The 22,973-nt window shown below is 35.5% G+C and overlaps 2 protein-coding genes across 12 annotated transcripts in view; one reads left to right on the top strand and one right to left on the bottom strand.

The window, feature by feature from the left end:
* The window catches only part of AP4S1 (adaptor-related protein complex 4, sigma 1 subunit), a 69,056-nt gene extending 48,344 nt beyond the window's left edge, over window positions 1-20,712 (top strand). For 5 of the 7 annotated variants that reach the window (XM_014528970.1, XM_014528968.1, XM_005880987.2 and 2 more), the window contains exon 6: window positions 259-576. In XM_014528970.1, the coding sequence (XP_014384456.1) occupies window positions 259-387 (129 nt within the window). In that variant the 3' untranslated portion in view covers window positions 388-576. Of the gene's footprint in view, window positions 1-258; window positions 577-3,393; window positions 3,582-20,652 lie in introns of those variants that run through there. The other 2 variants (XR_001359597.1, XM_014528971.1) reach the window with 2 other exon arrangements.
* Window positions 4,816-22,973, bottom strand: part of HECTD1 (HECT domain containing E3 ubiquitin protein ligase 1) — a 99,894-nt gene continuing 81,736 nt past the window's right edge. For 4 of the 5 annotated variants that reach the window (XM_005880990.2, XM_005880992.2, XM_014528965.1 and 1 more), the window contains 17 exons: window positions 22,225-22,358; window positions 20,724-20,846; window positions 18,800-18,956; window positions 17,450-17,672; window positions 16,137-16,191; window positions 15,743-15,925; window positions 15,144-15,351; window positions 14,967-15,052; window positions 14,386-14,513; window positions 13,087-13,288; window positions 11,445-11,582; window positions 10,244-10,851; window positions 9,000-9,078; window positions 8,322-8,415; window positions 7,527-7,677; window positions 5,881-6,025; window positions 4,816-5,778 (listed from right to left, as the gene is read on the bottom strand). In XM_005880990.2, coding sequence (XP_005881052.1) covers window positions 5,641-5,778; window positions 5,881-6,025; window positions 7,527-7,677; window positions 8,322-8,415; window positions 9,000-9,078; window positions 10,244-10,851; window positions 11,445-11,582; window positions 13,087-13,288; window positions 14,386-14,513; window positions 14,967-15,052; window positions 15,144-15,351; window positions 15,743-15,925; window positions 16,137-16,191; window positions 17,450-17,672; window positions 18,800-18,956; window positions 20,724-20,846; window positions 22,225-22,358 — 2,852 coding nt within the window. In that variant the 3' untranslated portion in view covers window positions 4,816-5,640. The remainder of the gene's footprint in view (window positions 5,779-5,880; window positions 6,026-7,526; window positions 7,678-8,321; window positions 8,416-8,999; window positions 9,079-10,243; window positions 10,852-11,444; window positions 11,583-13,086; window positions 13,289-14,385; window positions 14,514-14,966; window positions 15,053-15,143; window positions 15,352-15,742; window positions 15,926-16,136; window positions 16,192-17,449; window positions 17,673-18,799; window positions 18,957-20,723; window positions 20,847-22,224; window positions 22,359-22,973) is intronic. The other variant, XM_014528964.1, reaches the window with a different exon arrangement.

Genomic DNA, 22,973 nt, shown 5'->3' with positions numbered 1-22,973 from the left:
CCTCTGGCTAACAGGTGTAGCTGTTCCATTTCTATGCCTGTAGTCCAGTTAGGTGTATCTGTGTACATGAAGGTAATAATTTCTAATATGGACACCAATTTAAAATTTGTTCAAGAATAGTGTAAAATAAACTAACAAAACACCTTCATACTTAGCCTGGGATTTTTCCAGTGTAAATTAGTCTGAGTCCTAAGTTATTATTTATTTAATGTTAACATTTTTATAACTCTAAAACTAATTTCCTTAATATGACTTTAGATAATGTTTAATTTGGATAAAGTACACATCATTTTGGATGAGATGCTATTAAATGGCTGCATTGTAGAAACGAATCGGGCAAGAATTCTTGCCCCTCTACTAATTCTTGATAAGATGTCAGAAAGCTGAATAACGGAAGGCTCTGCCAGGAATCGTCGAGACAAGAAATGAGAGCATGGAATACCTCCTAGCATTTGTAGCCCAAAGAATCTGAAGAGCACACTGCAAAATGGGGCATCTTTCCAAAGACATTTTAAATAGGTGTTTTTCAGTTCATAAATGGAAAACAAAACTGTATTTTAAAATATGTACAAAGAAAAATTTTCTCTGAGAGATGTTTTATTTTCTAACATAAACATTTCCCCCCACTTGTTTAAGTTTTATTAAATAAAATGTTGGTTTCTCCTTCCCTTTGCAAATTAAATTCAGGAATAGCACCATGAGGTGGGAAGTGTGGCAGCTCTTTATCAGCCAATAAAAATGTAGAACTGGCAAACATACATAGCACTTTGTCTTCTGAATATGACTGTCTAACTACTATGCTGTACTGAAAGTTTTGTAATTGATATATGAAAACTTTTAAAAAGTCTTAAAAAGTCAAAATTTTAGGGGTGTGGGTAAAAAAAAAAAAAGTCAAATTTTACTATGTTGTGTGTCTAATGAAAACATCAGGATTAAATTTCATTTGCCAGTTTCTAAAAGTGTGCGATCCATTTTATGGGCACTTGGCAATTACAATGCCATCATGTAATTAACTAGAGTATGTTACTACCAATACTACTAGTAAATGGTTAAACATTGAAAGAGTCCTTACCTCTTGGCACACCATGGCCCCTGGGCACCCAGCATGCACTGCCCTGCTGCCCAAGAGGAAGCTCAGCTCTGCCAAGAGAGCAACAGAGGAGCTCAAAGGGAGATTGGAGAGGTTGTCGGCTAAACCTGCTTCTGCAAAAGTGGAAACGAAGCCAAAAAAGGCAGCAAGAAAGGGTAAATCTGCAGACAAAACAGTGCGTATCAAAAGGGAAAGGGAAGTAAAGGGGAAACAGGCCAAGTGACTAACCTACAGATCTACCTGCGGAAAACAAACTAAAAATGAGGCAAGTCCAGCCTCAGATGAAGCAGGAGAAAAAGAAGCCAAGAATGATGAACACCATCATATGCCATGTCTTAACAGTGGTCCCTGTCTCCCTTCTTATACATTAAAGAGGAATATTTTTGTCAACTATTCTGTAAATGCAAATTTTTTTAGTAGCCATAGAAACATTGATAGAGGGAATTCCACCTCACCTCATTGTGTGTGTGTGTGTGTGTGTGTAAATGCTTTTAAGAGGTGAAATCATTTGCTGGCTTATTTTTTGGTACAACCAGGAAATAGTGGGATACTGAATATAGTAGACTTTGATTGTCTTGGGTGCCTGCTTAACATTCCATAAACAGGGATAGTTCTTATATCTTACAGTACAAAGCATACCAAGTGGCAATTTGGAGTCAGTTGCGTATTTTCTAAGTCTTGAACATTTTAAATTACTTCTATTCCCATATTGGTAGAATTGTTTCCTAAATTAAACTCCTTGATCTTGGCTCCCCCTGTTAGAATTTTGTGCATCTGTAACATCTTTGGTGTGATAGTCCAGTTTTACTAGTAACTTTGTTAATGTGCTGTGAAAGATCAAAATTTTGATGTAGTATATCTATTAAATTGTGAATTAGTGGGACTTTGATGTAACAGCGTATCTACATTTGAAGATATTGGTAATTGATACTCTATTAAGGAAAATTAACCTCCAATTTTTAAACTGGAAAGTCACTAGAATAACTTTATAAATGAATCACAACTACAAGACTTCATTCTTGGTACATATGTTAAGAATTGTGTACAAATTGAAATGTCTGTGTACTTTTCCTCAAAACAACCAATTAAATCTCAATTATGAAAGAAAAAAAGAGAGCCCTTACAACTATCCTTTATGCCATATTATAAAGGTTTTGTCTTATTAAATGGTAAATGAAGTTTACTTTAATTCAACGTTTAAAAATAGAATTCAAAGGGTATCTCTGTTCACCTTGGCATGAAAGGAATCCTTCTCCCCCCTCCCTTATTCCTTCAACCCCTTCTCCTGGAATGTCTGGAAAACTGCTACGTCGCTATAAAAGAGCAGTGCTCTAATCCCCAGGCCCCAACCTTTCTAGATGCTTTTGCTGCTCAGTCAACAGCAGAACATACAGAATTGTCTTAGGTAAACACACACACACACACACCCAAAACATGTTTATGTGTATGTAGGGGTGAGGGTAGGTGCAATGGAGGAAAAAGGAATATAGGTATATTAAGATATCATACTAACCATTGGAATTCCAAGACCTCTTTCATCTACAATACTTTCCTGCAAAAGAACATAAATGGACATTCTACACAAATAATTCATTCAGTACAGTTTGATGTTTCCTCTCCTGTGTGTGTGGAGGAGGGGATTTTGTTTAAATTCGAGCTCTGTTCATGTATTTCAAAGTTTACATCTGTAAAGACACATGCATCGAGTCAATAATAGGCTCCAAAAATAAACCTGAGTTGTTCTGGACTCATTCAGAAAGGCAGAGAAACATTTCTGACCTTCTGGATCAGTGAGTGGTACTTTGCATTAAGTAGCCAAGGTCTGGGAAAGCCCGGCCTAGATCAAAGTGCTATAGAGGTTTTTTGGAGACATTATTAGTTGGGAAACACTGTCCTAGTTGGTAGGCACTTAAATCAGTAGCACACTGAGGTAACTGTTGAAACTGGTACATCAGAAGTAACTAGGGAGTGAACAAAATTAATTTTTGGGTCACACCAAAATAGCACTTGAATAACATCTTGGCACAGATTTTAGTACCTTTAGAGAATAACAATTAAAAAATATATACCAGGCAGATACTATAGGAAAAAATACTCAAGTACCTAGAATATGTGGAGACCCCGGTAGATGCCACATAGCACTTGACTCATGAAAGTGAACTGAAATGTGACTTCTTACAGGTTGTGTTATCTCACTTCAGATTAACTGCTGAACTGTACCAGCTTTAAGTGATTTCACACTCATGAAATTTATGTCTCTGATTGGTCAGCTTTACCTTGTTCTTTGACTTTTCTTTCTGCAGGAAGACTTCTGACATTTCGAAGTTACTAATTTTATAAGACTCATCTATTTTACCTGCTCTGCAAACTTTTCTATAAACAGCCAGACAGTAAGTATTTTAGGCTTTCTGACCCATATGGTCTCTGTTGTACCATTGTGGCACATAAATGAATACGCATGGCTGTGTCCCAATAAAAGTTTACTTGTGGACATGAAGTTGAATTTCATAAAATTTTCACATTATAAAATATTCTTTTTACTTTTTCTTTCAATCACTTAAAAATTTTAAAACCATGCTTAGCCTCATAGGCTTTAAAAAAACAGACGGCTTGCTAACTCCTGTGCTAGGTTGGTCTTGAAAAAGCTAGCTATTGACAGACATTTCAAAGACATAAATAATGGCTGTACTACACACATATACTGGATTTGAACTCTAATACTAGTATGAAGTTTTTGTCATACACCCACAACATTATTGAGATGATCACCACCACTAGTTTTTGGATGAAAGCATAGGTCATACATTTAAATACTGCTATTATGTTTTATTTTAACTTTTATTCTCACAGAGAACTGTGAAGCTAACAATAAGGTAAATTATTTAAATGCCTCTGATTACATAGTTACAACATTCTCATGCAGAGAATAAAAACAGTACTCAAAAGATTAACTATATTGGGAGATATCTCTTCTAATATAGAAAAGGAACATACCTTTTAAACAGGTAAATAAATGGGCAATTCCAAAAAATGCTTTTCACTCCTAAAAAAGTTACTTGGCTAAATCAAGCCTAGCAACATTTCTTTCACCTAAATGCACAGATGTGATAAATCAGAGGAGTTTGGAAAATGTAAATAGAGCTCCTTCTTTAAAACTAGAAAATAACGCCGTGGCCGAGCCACTCATTTGGTTGGAGCATCCTGTACACCGGAAAGTCACTGGTTCAATTCCCAGTCAGGGCACGTACCTAGGTTACAGGTTTGATGCCCAGTCTGGGCCCCTACAGGAGGCAACCATCTCTAAAAATCAATTTTAAAAAATCAAACGAACAGCAACAACAACAAAAAACTAAACACACCAGAAAATAGCAGCATCCTGGCGGTTTCTTTTGACACTAACACAATATTAAAAAATCAATCTTGCATCTTAGATTTACACATCCCTGCAGATACAATGGTAAGTAGCGGATCTGGTATTTAAAAAGTTAACAGAAATAAATGGGCCTTTTTAGCTAACGAATACTTTAACACAGAACACAACAGTTGGATCACAATTAAGCATATGAACATATTTCTAGCTTTCCAGTTTCAGTAAGAATGTATAGAAAAATACATTTCTTCATGTAATAATTTTTTTTAAAAAGAAATCTCAATGATTCAAAATGAAAAGTATCTGGTTAAGTTCTCAAGTCTGGTGGTTGTAGTAAAATAGTCACATGACACAGTTTTATATGCTGCAAACATTTTAATGATTATTATTGAGCATACATTTTGGGAATTTTTTACTTCAAACTCCAACAAGTTAAATAAATGTTTATAATATACAAAGAAAATACAACCAAAAGTAAAATTCACTTTACGTGTGCCTGGCATCTAGACCAGTGTTTTCTAAATTTTTTCCCCTTGATATATCTTCATTTTTGAACTCACAGACACACTTAAGAATTTGATCTTTATAGTATGGCATATAGGAAATAAAAATATACTCCCACCTCAAAGAAATAAAAGGTTGTGCATGATTATATGCCAAACGAAGAGAAAACACTAGAATACTCTGATAGTGCAGGCATCATTAAAATGGGGAGAGAAAAAAAAGCTTGAATGCTCATTAACGCTCTATGTTTTAAGGTAGCAGGATTTTTGACCAAGTAGCTTAAAAGCCAGCAAAACAGGGATCAGTGATGGCAACTGTAGTGTTTGAAGTACGAAATGACAAACTTTACACAAATACACTGTTAGAAATTTACCAGTGAACACTGAAGATCTCAGAAGCTGCTCTTTGGAACAGTCAAGTAGGACCACCTTATTCCAGTCACATAAGCCCTTGCAGCAACACAGTGTTCTGTGCTATGTACTTGCTGGCTGGGTAGTTACAGGATTTGTTTTGTCATTAGCAGCTAACAAACTTATTCCACGTTTTTAAAGCCTTAACGGTGGAAAAAAAGGCAAGTGTCATTAGCGTGGAGGATCATATACTTCTCTTCACACAAACACAAGAGGCTTCACTAGTATTTTAAAAGTCTCTGATGTCTCCCATTGCACTTCAAAGCTCAATTGAGATGAAAGCCTTTTTCCATTGTAGCAGCTAGAAGGCGCTCTCTCATGATTTCTTCCGAAGAATATTCCGGCAACTTTAGATAATGCACACATGTATTCACTGATGGATAGCTTGCATCAGTAGCATCAACCTACAGACAGAAAATTGAAAATAACAAAAGACCATGCTTTTGAATATTTTTCTTTCAATCCTTAAATAATTAACTGGATTCCCCATTAACTAGAGTTTGTACCTTGCGTACGACCGTGAGTCTGGGATGCAGGTTAGCCAGTCCACCTGGGGGCAGAGTTGAGCAACCAGTGGTAAACTGCAGGAATGCTTTCCTTTCATCTGAAGACATGCCACATAAAACCCTCACAAACCTCAGGAAACCAGGGCTAAAGGGAGAAAAGTATAGTTATACTAATTTGAAAGCTGATTGAAATGAAAAACACTATCACTACTTTGTAAGCCAGCAATAACCCCCCCAAAACAATATCCACAAAACAGCACTGACCAGAAACTCTTAGGTAAGTATGAGATGAAATGACACAAACTACTTTAAAAATATCCTTCAAGACTCTCTTGGACTCAGTAAGAACTGAAACAATGATGGAGTATAGGAATTAAACATATAATAAAGTCAGCAAATCAGAAAAGCTCAAAATACACTTGCAGAACTTATCCAAATATGCCTAAATTATCAAAGTGGATCTGAAATAATCCATTCTTGTTACACTGAAATAAACTACCACTATAGTAGACCAAAACATGGATGAATTTCATGATCATAATGTTAAACAAAAAGAAGACATACCTTAAAGAATATATATCTGCATGATTTCATTTATTAAAGTTCAAAAGCAAGCAAAATAAATCAACAGGAATAGTGATTGAATGACTAGAGAAGAATATGATAGAGAAGGGATTTCTGAAATTGTTTCTTATTCTGAGTGCCATTTCTAGAATTGTGTTTATTTTGTGAAAATTTTCCAGGCAATACATGCAATTTGTGCACTTCTGTTAACACTTCAATAAAACGTTTACTTTAAAAATGTTATGTAAGCAATGTCATTTAGTTTTAAAAAATTCATAATATTCTCTCATTTACATTAGTTTGGAAGTTTTTTTTAAAAAGTACTATAAGACTTTGCAGTCTTTAAAATGTCAGTGATATGAAAAAAATTAGTTGAGGAACTGTTCTAGATTAAAAACCTACCACAACAAAATGCAATTTCCTGGTACAGGAGGTACAGGGCTGATGGAGTGCTATTGAGTACATTACTCAAATATGGATGATAGATCAGTTAATAGTATAGCAGTACCATGAATTTGCTAGCTAACTGCATACATGGGAGAATATCCATATTCTCAGGAAATGTACACTAAAGTATTAAAGAGTGAAGAGACATGATATATGCAACATATTCTCCAATGGTTCAGAAAAAATAGTGCACCTGTGTGTCTATACATATACACAGGTTTACTATGCATGTGTGTGTGTGTGTGTGTGTGTGTAAAGCAGAATATAAAGAAATACAGAAAAATCTTAAAGACAAGTGGGGAATTCTTTCAACTATTCTATAAGTCTGAAATTATTTGAAAATAAAAGTTAATATAAAAACAATAAAGCCTAAAGGTTTACATTTTACCCAATTTTTAAAATAATGAACAATTAAAACAGGGTGAGAAAAGGAATTTTAACATTAGGCAAGACTCAACTGTGTTTTTGTGTAAACTCATTCTTATTAATGGATATGCATCTTGGTAATGGTGAGTCTTAACTGCTTTTCTCACTTACTTTATAAATATAATTCAGAGTCAAAGTTCTTTAGAGATCATCTACCACATGATTTGGGAACATAAATACTTTTATTTTAGAAAACAACCAACACATACCTATCACGTGTATAACCCAACTTAGGCTCAGTATAATTGATAATATCCTCTGCTGCCCAGGATGGCGACTGGTTTCCACAAAGAATCATTTGGACTTCTTCATGGCTGAAGGAACTTAATTTCTCCATTGGAAAAACTTTATTAAATCCATCTACATTATGTACAAAGCAAACAAACAAAATGCACAATTCAGTTTCTAAATTATAATTTTAAAATACCAAATTTCAAATCAAATTATAAATAAATGTTTGAAAATATATATAAATTAAGATAGCTTGTCAAAACTGTGATTAAAATATAAAAATCTCTGCTTAATTAATAATGTGAACAGAGAGAATATTCAGTCACTATGGTCAGTAACCAAATTCTAAAAATTTTCCATTGTGTCATACAAGACAACCAAAACTATATTCCCATTTTCAAAACCAGTAAGTTTTGAAAACAGTCTATATATATTTTGCTTTAATCTTCAACCAGAAGAATTTAATTCTAACATGGTTTAATTCATCCTGGTCCATATAATGTGGAAAGAATGCAACCTTATGGTCACTAACAAATGAAGAAATGGAGCCAATGGTGGGTCCCCATTACTCAGAAGGAGCAAGCTGAGGGTATACTACATCTTGCAAGTGTTCCAACCTGTTCTAGGTCCTGTGCAGGACCTAACTATCTGGAAGACAAAAACTAGAGGTCATATCTGCAGATTACCAGCAATTCCTGACCACAGACATGCCTTAATTTCAACTCTCTCAAAGTAAAAGGAGAGGGATTAAGCTAAAGAGACTTAAAAATTACCTCTAAAGGCTTCCATCTGCTTCTGAATACCCGTATGCATACAAAAGTCAAATATCAAATCCACATATTCTTCTGCATTATCCATTGTTACCATCTGCAAAGGAAAATTTGCAACATTATAGTTAATATCTAGGAAAATTTCAGTAGCGCCTAGTACAACTGGCTTCAGTAAAAGGATGATTCTGAACTTAAAACTGTATCAAGCCTGGCCTGTGGGATTCAGCTGTTGAGTGTCAACCCATATACCAGGTTGCCGGTTCGATTCCCAATTAAGGCATATGACCAGGTTGCAGACTCAATACACAGCAGGGAGTGTGCAGAAGGCAGCCAACCGATGTTTCTCCTCATCGATATTTCTATCTCTCCCTCTCCCTTCCTTTCTCTCTAAAATAAATAAATACGCCCAGCCAGTGTTGCTCAGTGGTTGAGTGTCGATCTATGAACCAGGGGGTAATGGTTTGAGTCCAGGTTAGGGCACATGCCCGGTTGCAGGCTGATCCCGTGTAGGGCGTGCAGTAGGCAACTGATCAATGAATGATTCTCTTTCATCATTGATGTTTCTATCTCTCTCTCACTCTCCCTTCCTCTCTGAAATCAATAAAAACGTGTTTGGAAAAAAATAAGTAAAAACATATCCTCAGCTGGATTTTAAAAAAGTATCAAAAGCAAAATTTTTACCTCATCTTCACCACTTGGCTTGAGATCCACAGCTGTAAAACCATATATTCTTGAGGAAGGGCAAAACTGGAAATTTAAACTGGAAGGACAAATAAGGATTAAATTAACACGTGTCTACCGCTGGTATTTAATTTTTATAACACCGCTGCCAAAACTCTGAACCCCAACTTCTCAAGCAACGTCACTGTACTTAGCTTAGATATTAAGTATATAGCACTCATAAATGCAAACCCTGTACACAAAAACTATTAGGACAAACCTGTTCCCAAACCTGGCTTTGAAAAGACTGCATAAAACCATCACCTTTCCATATTTCATTTTCCCCATATGGCACAAAATGAATGAACTAAACATTTTTGCAGTGAATTATGACATGTTTATAAGATTTTTTAATTGTTCCTTTGCAGGAAGGAACTATTGCTTCACTGATGTTATTCATGCTGTGCCACCCACCATTAAACCCTGAATATAAGGGAGGGAGGAAAAGCAAGCCTTGTAGTCAACCCAAAATCATAGTAAAATATACCGAGGCTAGAATAATTATATATATACTAGAGGTCCAGTGCACGAAAATTCGTGCACTGGGGGCAGGGGTCCCTCAGCCTGGCCTGACCCCTCTCACAGTCCAGGAGCCCTCAGGGGATGTCCTACTGATGGCTTCCCTCTGCGGGAAGCAACCGGGCCAATAAGGGGAAGGCACCACCCCCATCACCCAGCTGCTGCTACCACTGCTGGCCCTCACAGCCACGGTGGCTGCCGGCCCTCCTTGGCCCTCGCAGCAGCTGCCGCTTTGTCCAGAAGGATGTCCGGAAGACGTCCGGTCTATCTGGTCTAATTAGCATATTATCCTTTTATTAGTATAGATATAAAATAATAGAATTTTATCAAAAGACCTGCAGCATGTGAGTTAGTTAATGCAGCCACTGGGGATAAGGTTTACTCACAAAGCAAGCTACTTTGAGCTTTGCCAAGTAGGCTATTTATTAATTAGCTAATAAATTTGTCAAAATATTTTTGGCTTTGGACTTTTTTCACAGAAGATACATACATTTATCACATTTGACAAATCAGATAATCTTTCAGAGGTCTATTGATATAGCAAATCGAAGGTTCAAATCAATAATCAATATTTCCTATAGCATATTATTGTTCTTAACAGGCTTACTCATATATTGCAAATTAGTGGGGACAAAAAAAACAAAAGCTTTAGAACTTAGGTTGAAGAATGTTTATATAAAGCTTACCCTAAATCCTCTATACTAAGTGGAGGCCCAGATCCTGATGGATTTTTCAGCACTAATTCCTGTAATTTTGTGTTCTTCTCATCTTCCGAAAGAGCTTTGTTGCTTAAAATCTGGCGCCTCTTGATAGCAAGGTCTTTAATTTCTTTTAAAAATCTGGCTCTGTGTGGGTTTACTAGTTCAAAGTCTTCCCAAGTTAAAATTCCATTAAACCAAGCTGGAGGTTTGGGTTTGGGAGGATCCAGAATAAACTCTGATTTTGAATCCTCTTCAAAGCTTCCTACAGAGAGTGAATCATGACCTTCTTCTGTAGAAGCTTCAGACTGACTCTCAGTACAATGTAAGTCTCGATCACCTCGTGACTCATAAATGAGTTTACTGATATTGCTTTTAATGTCACCCATACACATAAGTTTAAAGAAAGGTTTGGAAATAGGTAAGTCCACAAGTCTGTTGTCTTGAATGCATTTGGCCAAGAAAATTCCAAGGAAATGAAAGAGTTTTGTGATCCTTTCAAGTTCATCACTATCTTGTGGAAATGGTGCCGTGAACAGTCCACATGATCTCTGCACATAGTATCCAGGAGGTTTCAACCCACCTCCAAGATCAACCTAATTTTTTAGAGGGAGAAATGTAAATAAAATTAAAGATCTATAAATAGTAAACATCTTCAATTTAGCTATCTAAAAGTATATATACATTTTATTAAATTATTTTTTGTGACTAAATATTATCCTTTAAAAACATTTAGTAATAGCAAGATTATTGAATAACTAAAGGACTGGTGCATGAAATTCGTGCATGGGGGGGCGGGGGGGGGGAGTGTCCCTTCAGCCCAGCCTGCACCCTCTCCAATCCCGGACATCCCCCTCACAATCCTGGACCGCTGGCTCCTAATCGCTCATCTGCCTACCTGCCTGGTCACCCCTAACTGCCCCCCTCCCCCCCACACCAGCCTGGTCACTCACAGCCCCCCTCTCCAGCCTGGTCGCCCCACACAGCCTGCTGTTCACTCGTTTGGTCATCTCTCACTAACCCCCTACCGGCCTGGTCATAGGCAGCCATCTTGTGAGGGTGTGAGGGTCAATTTGCATATTACCACGTTATTATATATAGGATAAATTAAGATTCAAAAACCCAGCATTTGTTAACACTTTCTAAAAGCAAAATCACAAATCAAATCAAAAAATGAAATAAATCTTACCTGGCGAGATTCATCATCTGGAAAGTTATCATCACAGAGCCAAGTTCCCAAGTCAGTTCTCTGGAATTCTGCTGCCACCAGAGCATAAAACTCTAATGTGGGTCCCAAGCCAGTTCCTTCTTCTCCTAAAAATTCAACCTAAAATATGAACCAAAAAAATAGGGAGAAGTGAGTTTAAATGATCCCATTCTTGCCAAAATTAGTCATTTCCAATCCAGTAATATAACTGTTTTATAGCAGCAGTATAATATAAGCAACACGGAAGTTTTTTTCATGTTTATTGTACACTATTACATTTAGATACTATGGTGAGCATTCATAAATTTACTTCTCTCAACAACCCTACAAAATAGATTGCAGTAATTTCTCTCTATTCCTGGGGGAATATGTTCCAAGATCCCCAGTGGGTGCCTAAAACCATGAATAGTACCAAACCCTATATATACTATACTTTTTTCTATATATAACTTACCTATGAAAAGTTTAATTTGTAAGCACAATAAGAGATTAAACAGTAATAAAACAATATACTATAATAAAAGTTATGTGAATATGTCTCTCTCAAGAGACAGTTTCTAAGTGACTAACAGACAGGTAGCCTATACAGCATGGATACACCAAACAACGGGATGATTCACAGACAGCATAATATTGCATCAAGTTCAGAATGAGAGCAATTTAAGTTATAAGTTGTTTATTTCTGAAATTTTCCATTTGTTAATGTCGGACTGCTATTGACTGAGGGTAACTGAAACCATGGAAAGTGAAACCTTGGATATGGGTGGACTACTGTATCATCTCCTTTTTACAACGAAGGAAACCAAATTTCAGATAAAGAGATTTCTAGTAAATCATTTGCTCGAGGAAGTGATGGTATACAGATTTGTATGTGTCTATCTAACACCAAAACCTAAACTTTTCCACTTATTTCTGACTTTAGGCAATCACTTTAAAGGTTTTATCCATACTCTACCTGTTCAAAAATGCTTTAAGGCAGCCTTCAAAAACACACAGTGCAAAGTAAAACTAAATAAATAAGGTTAGAGGAATATAATGATAGAAAGTATAAGCCTTATATATTTTCTAGAGATATATTTGCTGTGATCAGTCTGTGATCCAAAAGATAAACCAGCAAATCTGCTGACAGGAGAGATATTTCTTCCATTATCCCTCATAAAATAAATAATATGTATGTAACATATAATCAACAATGCCCACAATAGCATCTCAATCGTAAATGTATTGAACTTCATACTGCCATTTATTATAACATCTCTACATATAGACCAATTTTATAGTACCAAGCACAATTTAAGTGAAACAATATTATAAAACAATGTGCTCCAGAAATAGAGATATCTATCTAATAGCATAGCTTAATATAAAGGTAACATTTAGGTATAAAAAAGAATCCTTTGCGAGTACTATTATTTGGTCCAGGTTTTGTTAATAAATAGATGAAGCACCTCCCCATCTCAAGAGTGAAGATCTCTGTTGCTTGTTAAATCACAAGATCCTGACCCCTAAGGTGAGCTGACATCCTCTTATGAAAGACGCTCTGCCAGAGGAGGCCTTTGGAGAAAGGAGAAAGAAATTCCTCTTTAATTCTATCCAACCAGAACAGACTGGCTGGTTCTGTTACCTCAAGAACTGATTTCCGGTCTGCATGTATTTGCATAACGTTCTCAGCCCATTCCATCAGCGATTCACCACGTGGAACTTTTACTCTCTCATGCTTGAGACGACCAACTCGAAACTCTCCAGGATCATCTCGCCTTACACTACTTGTGGTCCTTGTTCTTTCCACAGTGGCTTCACGTCGGTTTTGTAACCACACTATTGCTCTGAAATAGAAAAAAATCTATGTAACTGCAACATACAGCAACAGCTGAATGTACAACTAAACCAGTACATAAAACTACAAACATTTCCTAACTATCAGTCCGTTGAGACCTTGCTTCCAAGTGTGAACAGAAATCATATTACTCTGTTTAATTCAAATGCACTCTAATAAACTCTTATTTTAAAAAAATGGTAGTCTGATTTCAAAACATTTTCTTTTTAATGCACAGCAAACCCATCTAGGGTGGGAGAAAGAATCTTAAGCTAAGAATAAGATGAAAGATCCACTGTCATGTGTGTTGTGACTTTTTTGGCAATCACAGGCAACTCAGGTAAGTACTTTGGAGAATCAATTTCCTCATCTATAAAACAGAAATCATAAATAATGCCATTTATCGCACTAGGTCTGTAGTTCTGTGTGTACAAATGCTTTGTAAATGGTATAAAATGATACAATTTAACTTATTAGGAAAACAAATAACTTCATTTGAAATTATAACTTTTTACATCCACTTTGAATAAGACAGCTACAACTTCCTACCCTCATGAAACTAGCACAGGGAGAGAGAAAAACAAAAATATTTAAGTAAAATATGTATTATATTAGATGGCCAGAAGGTAAATATATTCCAATGCTACCAAAGCTATTTGCAAGCATTTAATTTTGTATTTCTGGGAATTTCAGCAACTAATAATTATATACGCTACTTAAGAACTGTACAGTAAATGCTACCTGACAGAACACATTATGGTTGGCCCTCTGTATCCACAGATGCAGAACCCACAGATACAGAGTGCTAAGAGACGAGCACCCATGGATTTTAGTTTCCCCAGGGGTCCTGGAACCAATCTCCCATGGATACCAAGGGATGACAGTATTCCCAACCCACACTATTCCAAGAGATCAATTCATACCACTCCAAGATAGTATATATCCAACTAGAAACACAGTAACATTTAAATGTTGACAACTCTTTTAAGAAAAAAAACAAGATAATATATTCCCTTCATTAGTCTTGATATAAAGTATATTAGTACATTCTGAGCTTACTTAACATTAAAAAAATATTCTGAAAATATAAAAGGATACACTTCTTACCTTGACGCACCAAATGCAGTACATGTAAAATAAAGTTGTCTAGTGTCAAATGGTATTAGAAAAGGACACTTGCTGGTTAATTGTTCACACCAATCTGGCAGAGCCCCACTTGCCAATGCCAATGGTTCCTGCAAATTAACAAAAAACAATATCGTAAGGTAATTATTTAAAAAGACAAAAGGAAGTCAATTTTTCTTAAATATGTTTTTTATTTATTTTGGAGAGGAAGGGCGCGAAATAGAGATAGAAACACAGGTGAGAGGGAAACATCAATCACCTGCCTCCTGCATGCCCCCTACTGGGGATGGTGCCCGCAACCCGGGCAATGTGCCCTGACCAGGAAACGAACCAGTGATCTCTCCTTTCATAGGTGAACGCTCAACCACTGAACCATACCAACTGGGCAGGAGTCAATTCTTATGTGTAATTAAAGAAATTAATGCAATAGAGCATGTGACCCAAACTATTGCGTCAGAGGGAAGGGAGAGATGGTAGGAAGTCTAGTAAAGGAATAAGAGGCAATACTTTGAAAGTCCAATGGTGACAGATTGAAGAGTTTAATAACTATCTGTTATTATTACCTCAATCTGCTGCAAAATTTTTGTTGTGATTTTTTTGCTAGTGAATTCATCTGGTGGGAAAGTAAACTGAGGCTGCTCATCACCTTCTGTAAAATCAATAAAATTAATAAAGTCAATAAAATATAAACGGACTTGCTTTTAAAAATGCCACAGAAATAAAACAAGGCTCTTACAAACCTTCTTGGGATATTCTTGAATAAGGGTCACTTGCAACTATATACAGAATACGCAGCAGCTGAAGGACATCTTCTACTCCACAAGAGTTCTGTCCATTCCCTGCTTTGGCCTGAGGTTGCTCTTTTGTCAAATTAAGAATATCACTACTTTGAAGAGTAGAAATGGCCCCCTGGTTTAAGCCAGACTTTGTTCCATGCTCACAAAAATCCTGAGGAAACAATTAGCAAAATTAGCTATTAATCATATTTTTAAGAAAAGCAATATATCATCCCATTAGCATTACTTTGAAAAGTCTAGAATTTTTCAAAGAATGCCTTCTTTATAAATAAAACCAGTGTTACTAAAATAGAAAATTAATGTGTTCTAAACCATTAAATTCCCAAATAAAATAAAACTACTATAAAGCCAGTTAAAACTACGCACTTAGATTACAATATCATAAACCATATTTGAAATTTTAGCATTGTCATATTGTTAATCCAACTTCCTTTTTTTTAGTATGTAACAATAAACCTCCCTTCCTTAAGAATCCTTAAAAGTTGCAAAACAAAGCACAAAGCCATTCCCAACCCAAACAGTGTTTTGATGCCAATATATACCTTATATGCAGCTATGAGCTGAGAACAATTTCTGTTTTTCCTAATACTTTTATTAGTGCCAGTTAATTTCCAGTGGCGCAGGAAAGCAGCATCTGCATTCTTCTGCAGGTAGGTTATCAAGTCATTCTTTGGTAATTCATCAGTGCCAAGGTACTGTTCCACATGCTCTATAGACCAACAACCCTACAATAGGAAAAACCAAATGTTGGCCTTTCCTGATTATAAAGTCTATGCTATTTCACATGCATTATCGAAGTTAACTTTAAGATCATGCATTTAACCTAATTTAAAGGATTCCATGTTACTAATTTTTCCCTCAAATGTTCAGTTGAACAGTGTTAGTTTTCTTTTTCTTTAAATAGCCAATAAGACCCATTTTCTAAAAGTAACTTACCATTTTTTCCTTTTCCTTTTCCTTGTCAGAATCCTTCATTTCTCTGTACATGATTCTAAACATGAATATATTATTCAAGTTAATTCATACATCAAATGATTTGTGGTTATTTCCAGTAAGACTTGAGTTTTTCAGAAAATATATGAATGCTGCCATATGCTTACATTAAACATTGAACTCAGGGAGAACTTATGAGAAAAAAATGTTAATTTGTTAAATAGTGGAAAGTAACAGAAATCATATTCCTGAAAAAGAGTTATGGTTTATAAATTTAGCATTATTGCAGAGAAAACATACAATAAACCTGGAATATTTAAAAATATGAAGTAACATGTAACGCACTTGAGATAAAAATTGAATGTGGGGGAGGGGGTCGGAATTTGGCATGACAACCTTCTATTCTAACTCAAAGGACCTAGATTACTTTATTGGACATTAGATAAGATTATCAATGTTAAGAGAACAACAGAAAAATATACCAACAAAAGTAAAGTCAAATAAGAATTATATAATTACTTATTACTTATATAATACAAATATGTAGTAATATAACACAAAATATGTATATATTAATGATATAGTATAAAATGTTTTAATATAAATAATAAATTACTATTATAGGTAATACTGAGTATTTTCTACATCACAGATTACTGAAACACTTTACATATATTAATTCATTGATTCCTCGCAAGCACTCTCACTTTATAAGATTAGGAAACTGAGGCACTAAAATGTTGTTAAACACACTGGCCCAAGTTCATTGATAATCATTTGTTGAATGAATGAATGAACAAAGATAGGTGGAAAACTTAACTCACAGACCGCAAAACAAATAACAAATAACAAATATTTAGTATTTCATACACAATCCCAGTTAGAGGTCAACAATCTATTCTATATATATAAAAGCCTAGTATGTAAAGTGTCCCCTTGGGAGTTCGACCGACTGGGAGTTCGATCACTCACTATGACATAAGCTGACCATAAGGGAGTGGCACGGAATGAAGGAAGGCCCCGGCCGGCAGCCAGCAGCCAGCAGCCACTAGGGACCCTATCCATGCACAAATTTCATGCACTGGGCCTCAAGTTATTACATAAGGCACTAGTTTTGATTATTTCTAAAGTTCCTTTCAGTTGTGAACCTTAACCTTTCTACATCAGGAATCAAAAATGATCTTATATGTTCCTGTAAACCAACAGACCAAAACCAAATCTTTTCTGTTCCTATAGTCCAAACATAGAAATACAATGCTTCTTGGCTTATATATTAAGAAAATATATACCTAAAAAATTAAATTAAAATCTCTTACGTGTATGTTGGCTCCCAAATACGCCTAAGTTTATCTGATTTCACATTGCCATTACAGGATAATTGAAGCAATTTTTGTACATAGTAAAAGATGGTTGATCTAAAATTGGTGAGGGGTAATTCAACCTCTCGAGTTGTTCCAAGACCTGTTACTTTCAAAGTGAGGGCTAATCGAGGTGATGGAGTACATTCTACTTCTTCCAAGAGTTCTGAATGAGGTGTTCCTAAAAATATGAAAAGACATGAAAATCAATTACAGTACACTAAGACTCTGCACTAGGAGACAAGGCTATGTGAAATCTAAACCCTTCTGCCATATATATTGACTAACAATATCAGTTACTAAAGGCTCTACTGGCCTCAACATTTTCTTTTTTTTTCAAATAGGTTACTTAAAGACAGAGAATACAGAGTAAAACTTATGCATATGAAACGAATCTCTCATTTTTATTAGGAAATATATGTTAACTATATGAATATTTTAAAGACATTTTACTTTTATAAATAAAAAAACTAAAATTATTGATATTTCTACATCCAGAGAAAAACCACATACTTTGATTAATAACCTTTTGCTTATACTGAATGAGTGGGTTGTGAGGATGGACACACACACACACACACACACACAAGCACAAATAGTGTATTTGGTGGTGTATTCTCTTTTTTACTAGGACAGGAATCATTTCCTCATATCATTAGATAAGGTATTATCTAACGATAAAGTATTATATTCCCTGTATGACATCCCACTGTATCTTTAGTCAAATCCCCTTCTGACTCTGACCCTCCTGACTCCCTCTTACTAGGACACTGGTCTCAACCAGATAATCCAGGATAGTCTCCCCATTTCAAAATCTTTATTTAATCATATCTGCAAAATCTCTCTCATCACATTAGGGTAACATCTTCTCAGATTCTGGAGGTTAGGATCTATACAATCTTTGGGGGGCCATTAGTGTATCTACCACATGCAAAATAGAGTTGCAAGAAATAAAGTTGCCACTGAGGCTGACTGACTCCGGAGGATCTAACTGAAACCTCGATATAGCTTTTCAAAGAAAAAAATGAAAAGGAATAATCCTTAGCAATTTTGATCCATTACAAAATAAAATACAAAGTATCCATCTTTAAATGAAGCCTTGCTTTTAAAATTACATAAGTACAAAACAGTGTTTTAAAAAGACTGTATCTTTTCCTTTTAAAAAATCTATTTTTTAAGGACTTGTGGCTGATATACAGTTTTTTCTTGAAAACTATTATTTATAACCTGTATATTAATTTTCTAATTGTGTATAATTACTTTGTTACTTATTAAAAATTAACTCACAAAAACTAAAATATACCGTACCTGGAGGTGGAATTTCTAGATCAGTTGTCTGTTGGACATTAGTACGACCCGGTCTAGGATCAAAAGCAGGAACCAAAGCAGAAAACTGCCGCTTTAGCACATAATCATCATCCCATGTCCTCCGGCGTCCTCCTTTAGTTTCATACTCTTCTTCTTCCTATAAAAATAAAATTTCTGCCTGGTCAGTATGGCTCAGTGGTTGAACATCAGCCCATGAACCAGAACAGTAGGTCACGGTTTGATTCTCAAACAGGGCACTTTTCTAGGTTGCAGGCTCGATACCCAGTAAGGGGCATGCAGGAGGCAGCCAATTGATGTTTCTCTCTCATCAATGTTTCTATCTCTCTACTCCTCTCCCTTCCTCTTTCTAAAAAATCAATAAAAATGTATTTTAAAAAATAAGTAAATAAAAATAAAATTCACAAATATTATAAAACTTCAGTATTGCCAAAGTGATGTGCTATCTATAAAGTAAGGTATGTGGCCCTAGCTGGTTTGGCTCTGCAGATAGAGTGTTGGCCTGCGGACTGAAGGGTCCCCAGTTCGATTCCAGCCAAGGGCACATGTTCGGGTTACGGGCTCGATCCCCAGTGGGGGGCATGCAGGAAGCAGCCGATCAATGATTCTCTATCATCAATGATGTTTCTATCTCTCTCTCCCTCTCCCTTCCTCTCTGAAATCAATTAAATTAAAAATAAAATAAGGTATATGTTTAAGTTCTTCTCTATAGCTATTACACTCCTTAGTTAGCCATATTTCTTAAGCACAAAATGAGCCTACACAGACATATATAGGTAGTACATACAGTTCTTAACAATTTAAGTTTATCAAAAGTAAGTTGCATTAGTGGTGGTTACAGAAATCTACATGAGATGAAATGACAATGAACCATATACATACATTGTACCAATGTCAATTTCTTGGTTTTCAAGTTGTACTCTAATTGGGTAAAGTGCACATAACACCTCTCTAAACTATCTGTGCATCTTCCAGTGAACCTATATTTATTTTTAAATAGGTGCTTTATTAAAAAATGTAAATTGTATTACATATTGAATTAGGTAAAAAATACTATAATGCTTGGGAGTTGCTTTAAATTACTATGGGGCAAATCAAACATTTTGACAAAGCATTGATAACTGTTGAAGTCAAATGATGGGTCTTTGGGGCATCGTCATACTATTAGATTTCCTGCATATTTTAAATTTTCCATAATAAAAGCTATTTAATGAACACTGTCTCTTCTCCTTCACTTTTAGTATCAACAAAAGAGAGATCAATGAACTGTAAATGTTGTAAATGTCTGTTGTAATAATTTTAATAATAATTATGTATGTAGTTGCACACACACACACAGCCCCTTATATTTTGAACATATAATCGAAATTAACTTTTATAAAACAAATCAAACTGACATTTGACAGCTCTAGAGCCAGAATGTCTGAATTTTCATCCTGGATCCAACACTTCTATGTGTGACCTTTAAAATCATCCTCTGATTTGACTGAAAATGTCTAGCACTCAATTAATAATCGGTAAATGTTAGTTAACAGACTAATATTACTACCTCTACTACTACTATGAAAACTAAGTCTTAAATAATAGCTATTAACTATTTTAGTATATGTTTAAATAAAGGAGAAGGGTAAGAGAGTTTCAGGTAACAAGCCCCTATATGCATTATATCAGAGCAATCTGGACTCTATTTGGAACTTTATTGTTGAAAGTATTACATAGGTCCTCCTTTTCCTCCCCATTAACCTCTTTTAGCCCTCTCCCATCCTCCCCCAGGAAGTTTCTTTTTGTTAATTCCATTTTTTAACTCTCTCTCCTTTCCCTGTATATTTTTCTAGACATTTTGGTTGATCCTTTACTGTGAAAGGGGAAAAATACATCGTGGGGATGATAAACATGAAGATATTACCTGCTCCCCAATAGGTCGGCTCCCACCTCCAGCAGGAACCTGTGGTAGCTGTGAAGTGACAGCATGGTGCGTTACATCAGAGCGAGAGCCGGCTCGTCGCTGCAGGGATGGACGTCTCAGAATCTGATTTTTAAAAATATGTAGAGACATCTAATTATTTGATCCATATATATCCTTATTCAGCCTTGACTTGAAACTATCAACCCATATTACCAAAACTGTCATTAAAAACTTCATATTCATTAGCCATCTTCATAAAAGTTATAAAATGAATGTTTTAAATTCATCATGCATCATATATTAACGCCACAAGAAATATGCTGGCATACTGTTTCCCAAGCAACATATACTAAAAGCATTTGCGTTCTTCACCCCATTAAAACTCAACTTATAACCTGGCCAGTGTTGCGTTGTGGTTAGAGCATCATCCCATGCACCGAAGGGTCTCAGGTTCAAATTCCAGGTCAGAGCATGTACCTGGGTTGCAGGTTTGCTTCCCGGCCCCGTTGGGATGCATGTGGGAGGCAACCAATCGATGTATCTCTCACATCGATGTGTCTCTCTCTCTCCCTCCTCCCCACCTTTTCTCCCTTACACTCTCTCTAAAAATCAATGAAAAAAATATCTTTGGGTGAAGAGTAACCAAAAACACAACAAAAAACCCAAACACCGCAACTTATGAAGCTTTTCAAAATCTAGTAACATTTCATTTTTAAAAAATGAAAAAATATATACATTTAAATAAAGAGTATTTTCAGTCAAGAGTTCAATTCAAAGACTATCACAGTGGTTAAACACTGGGATTCTGGATCATACTGCAATGGCAAGTCACAGCTAAACTGGCAACACTTTTTCCACTTAACTCTTATTAATTAGGGTAAATTACTTCTTCTATGCCTATACTTCATAGCTCTGTATAAGGACTGATGAGAACAGATACTGCTTTCAAAACAGTAGACCCTGGGGTGAGGGTAGGGGGGTAAGAGATCAACCAAAGGACTTGTATGCATGCATACAGGCATGGTTAATGGACACAGATACTAGGGGGGTGAGGACATGTGCTGGGGGGTGGGAGTGGCCGGAGAGAGGTCAATGGGGGAAAAAAGAGACATATGTAATACTTTAAACAATAAAGAATTTAAAAAAACAAAAAACAGTAGACACTAAAAAATTCTATGTATAAATATTGCAGATGAACCATGAAAACTGTATTCTTTACGATTAGTGTTTTAAATCTGTTAAAATATGTGATATTGTAGTATTTTTCAAATATAAATAACCAACTTGTTTAGATACACAAATATTTGTCATTGTGTTACAACTGCCTTTTAGAAGAGAATCATAAATGCTCATATTAACAGCATTTTTCATAATTAACCACATTTTTCATACTGGTACCATATTTCCTTGCTTCAAAGTTTAACCAGGACTTTGCTTTTCCTCTATTCGTTTCAATTATTAATATTTTATCTTAGTTAAGAGAATAGGGGACTCTCTCTACCATAACCTCCTCGTATTCCTGGTCCTCCTGATTGTCATCTTCATTTTCATCATCTTCCTCATCTGGCTCAGGCAAGTCCTCATCATCATCTAGCTCAGCTAACAGGGTACTGGCACGGCAGCTATCAAGAAAATCTAGAAAACAAAACCAACAACCTTACTGTCAACACAATTAACAAAGCCTAACAAAAAATCAACATGGGATAAAGAATGATCATAAGCTAAATCCAAATCTACAAAACCATAATATAAAAGGTCAACAATATGGACTATGATAAAATATAACAATCATATTATCAATCTCTGCGCAAGTCACAGTTAGCATAGCATGTCAACAAATATCTACAGAGTACCTACAATGGGTCAAGAATTGTGTTAAGCACGAGATATATACAGTTATGAGCCACATAGTTAAATTCAATATTTTCTGATGACAGATTTTTATTTTGTCTATAATAATGATATAATTTTTCATATAGTACGTGAATAATGTTTCTTGGTGGTTGGGATTGGGGTGGGCGGTTTTTATGGCTTTAGTCATTGAAACAGTTGTAATGAGTTTTATTTGGAGCTTTTTAAAAAAATACACATAAAGATGTTCATGCCTTCATTTCGAGTTGTAAATGTACTGGGCCATCCCAAAGATATTTCCAGATGCTAGACTTTGGAAGGAACATAGCCTGTTCACTTACATGCTCATGTTGTCGCTTACACGTGTATACTCTTTCTCTCTGTGATATATATATATAT

The sequence above is a fragment of the Myotis brandtii genome, unplaced genomic scaffold (assembly GCF_000412655.1).
Source record: "Myotis brandtii unplaced genomic scaffold, ASM41265v1 scaffold667, whole genome shotgun sequence".
NCBI classification, from domain to species: Eukaryota; Metazoa; Chordata; class Mammalia; order Chiroptera; family Vespertilionidae; genus Myotis; species Myotis brandtii.
Note: the sequence above shows the minus strand (reverse complement) of the source record. Positions and strands in the feature narration are given on the sequence as shown.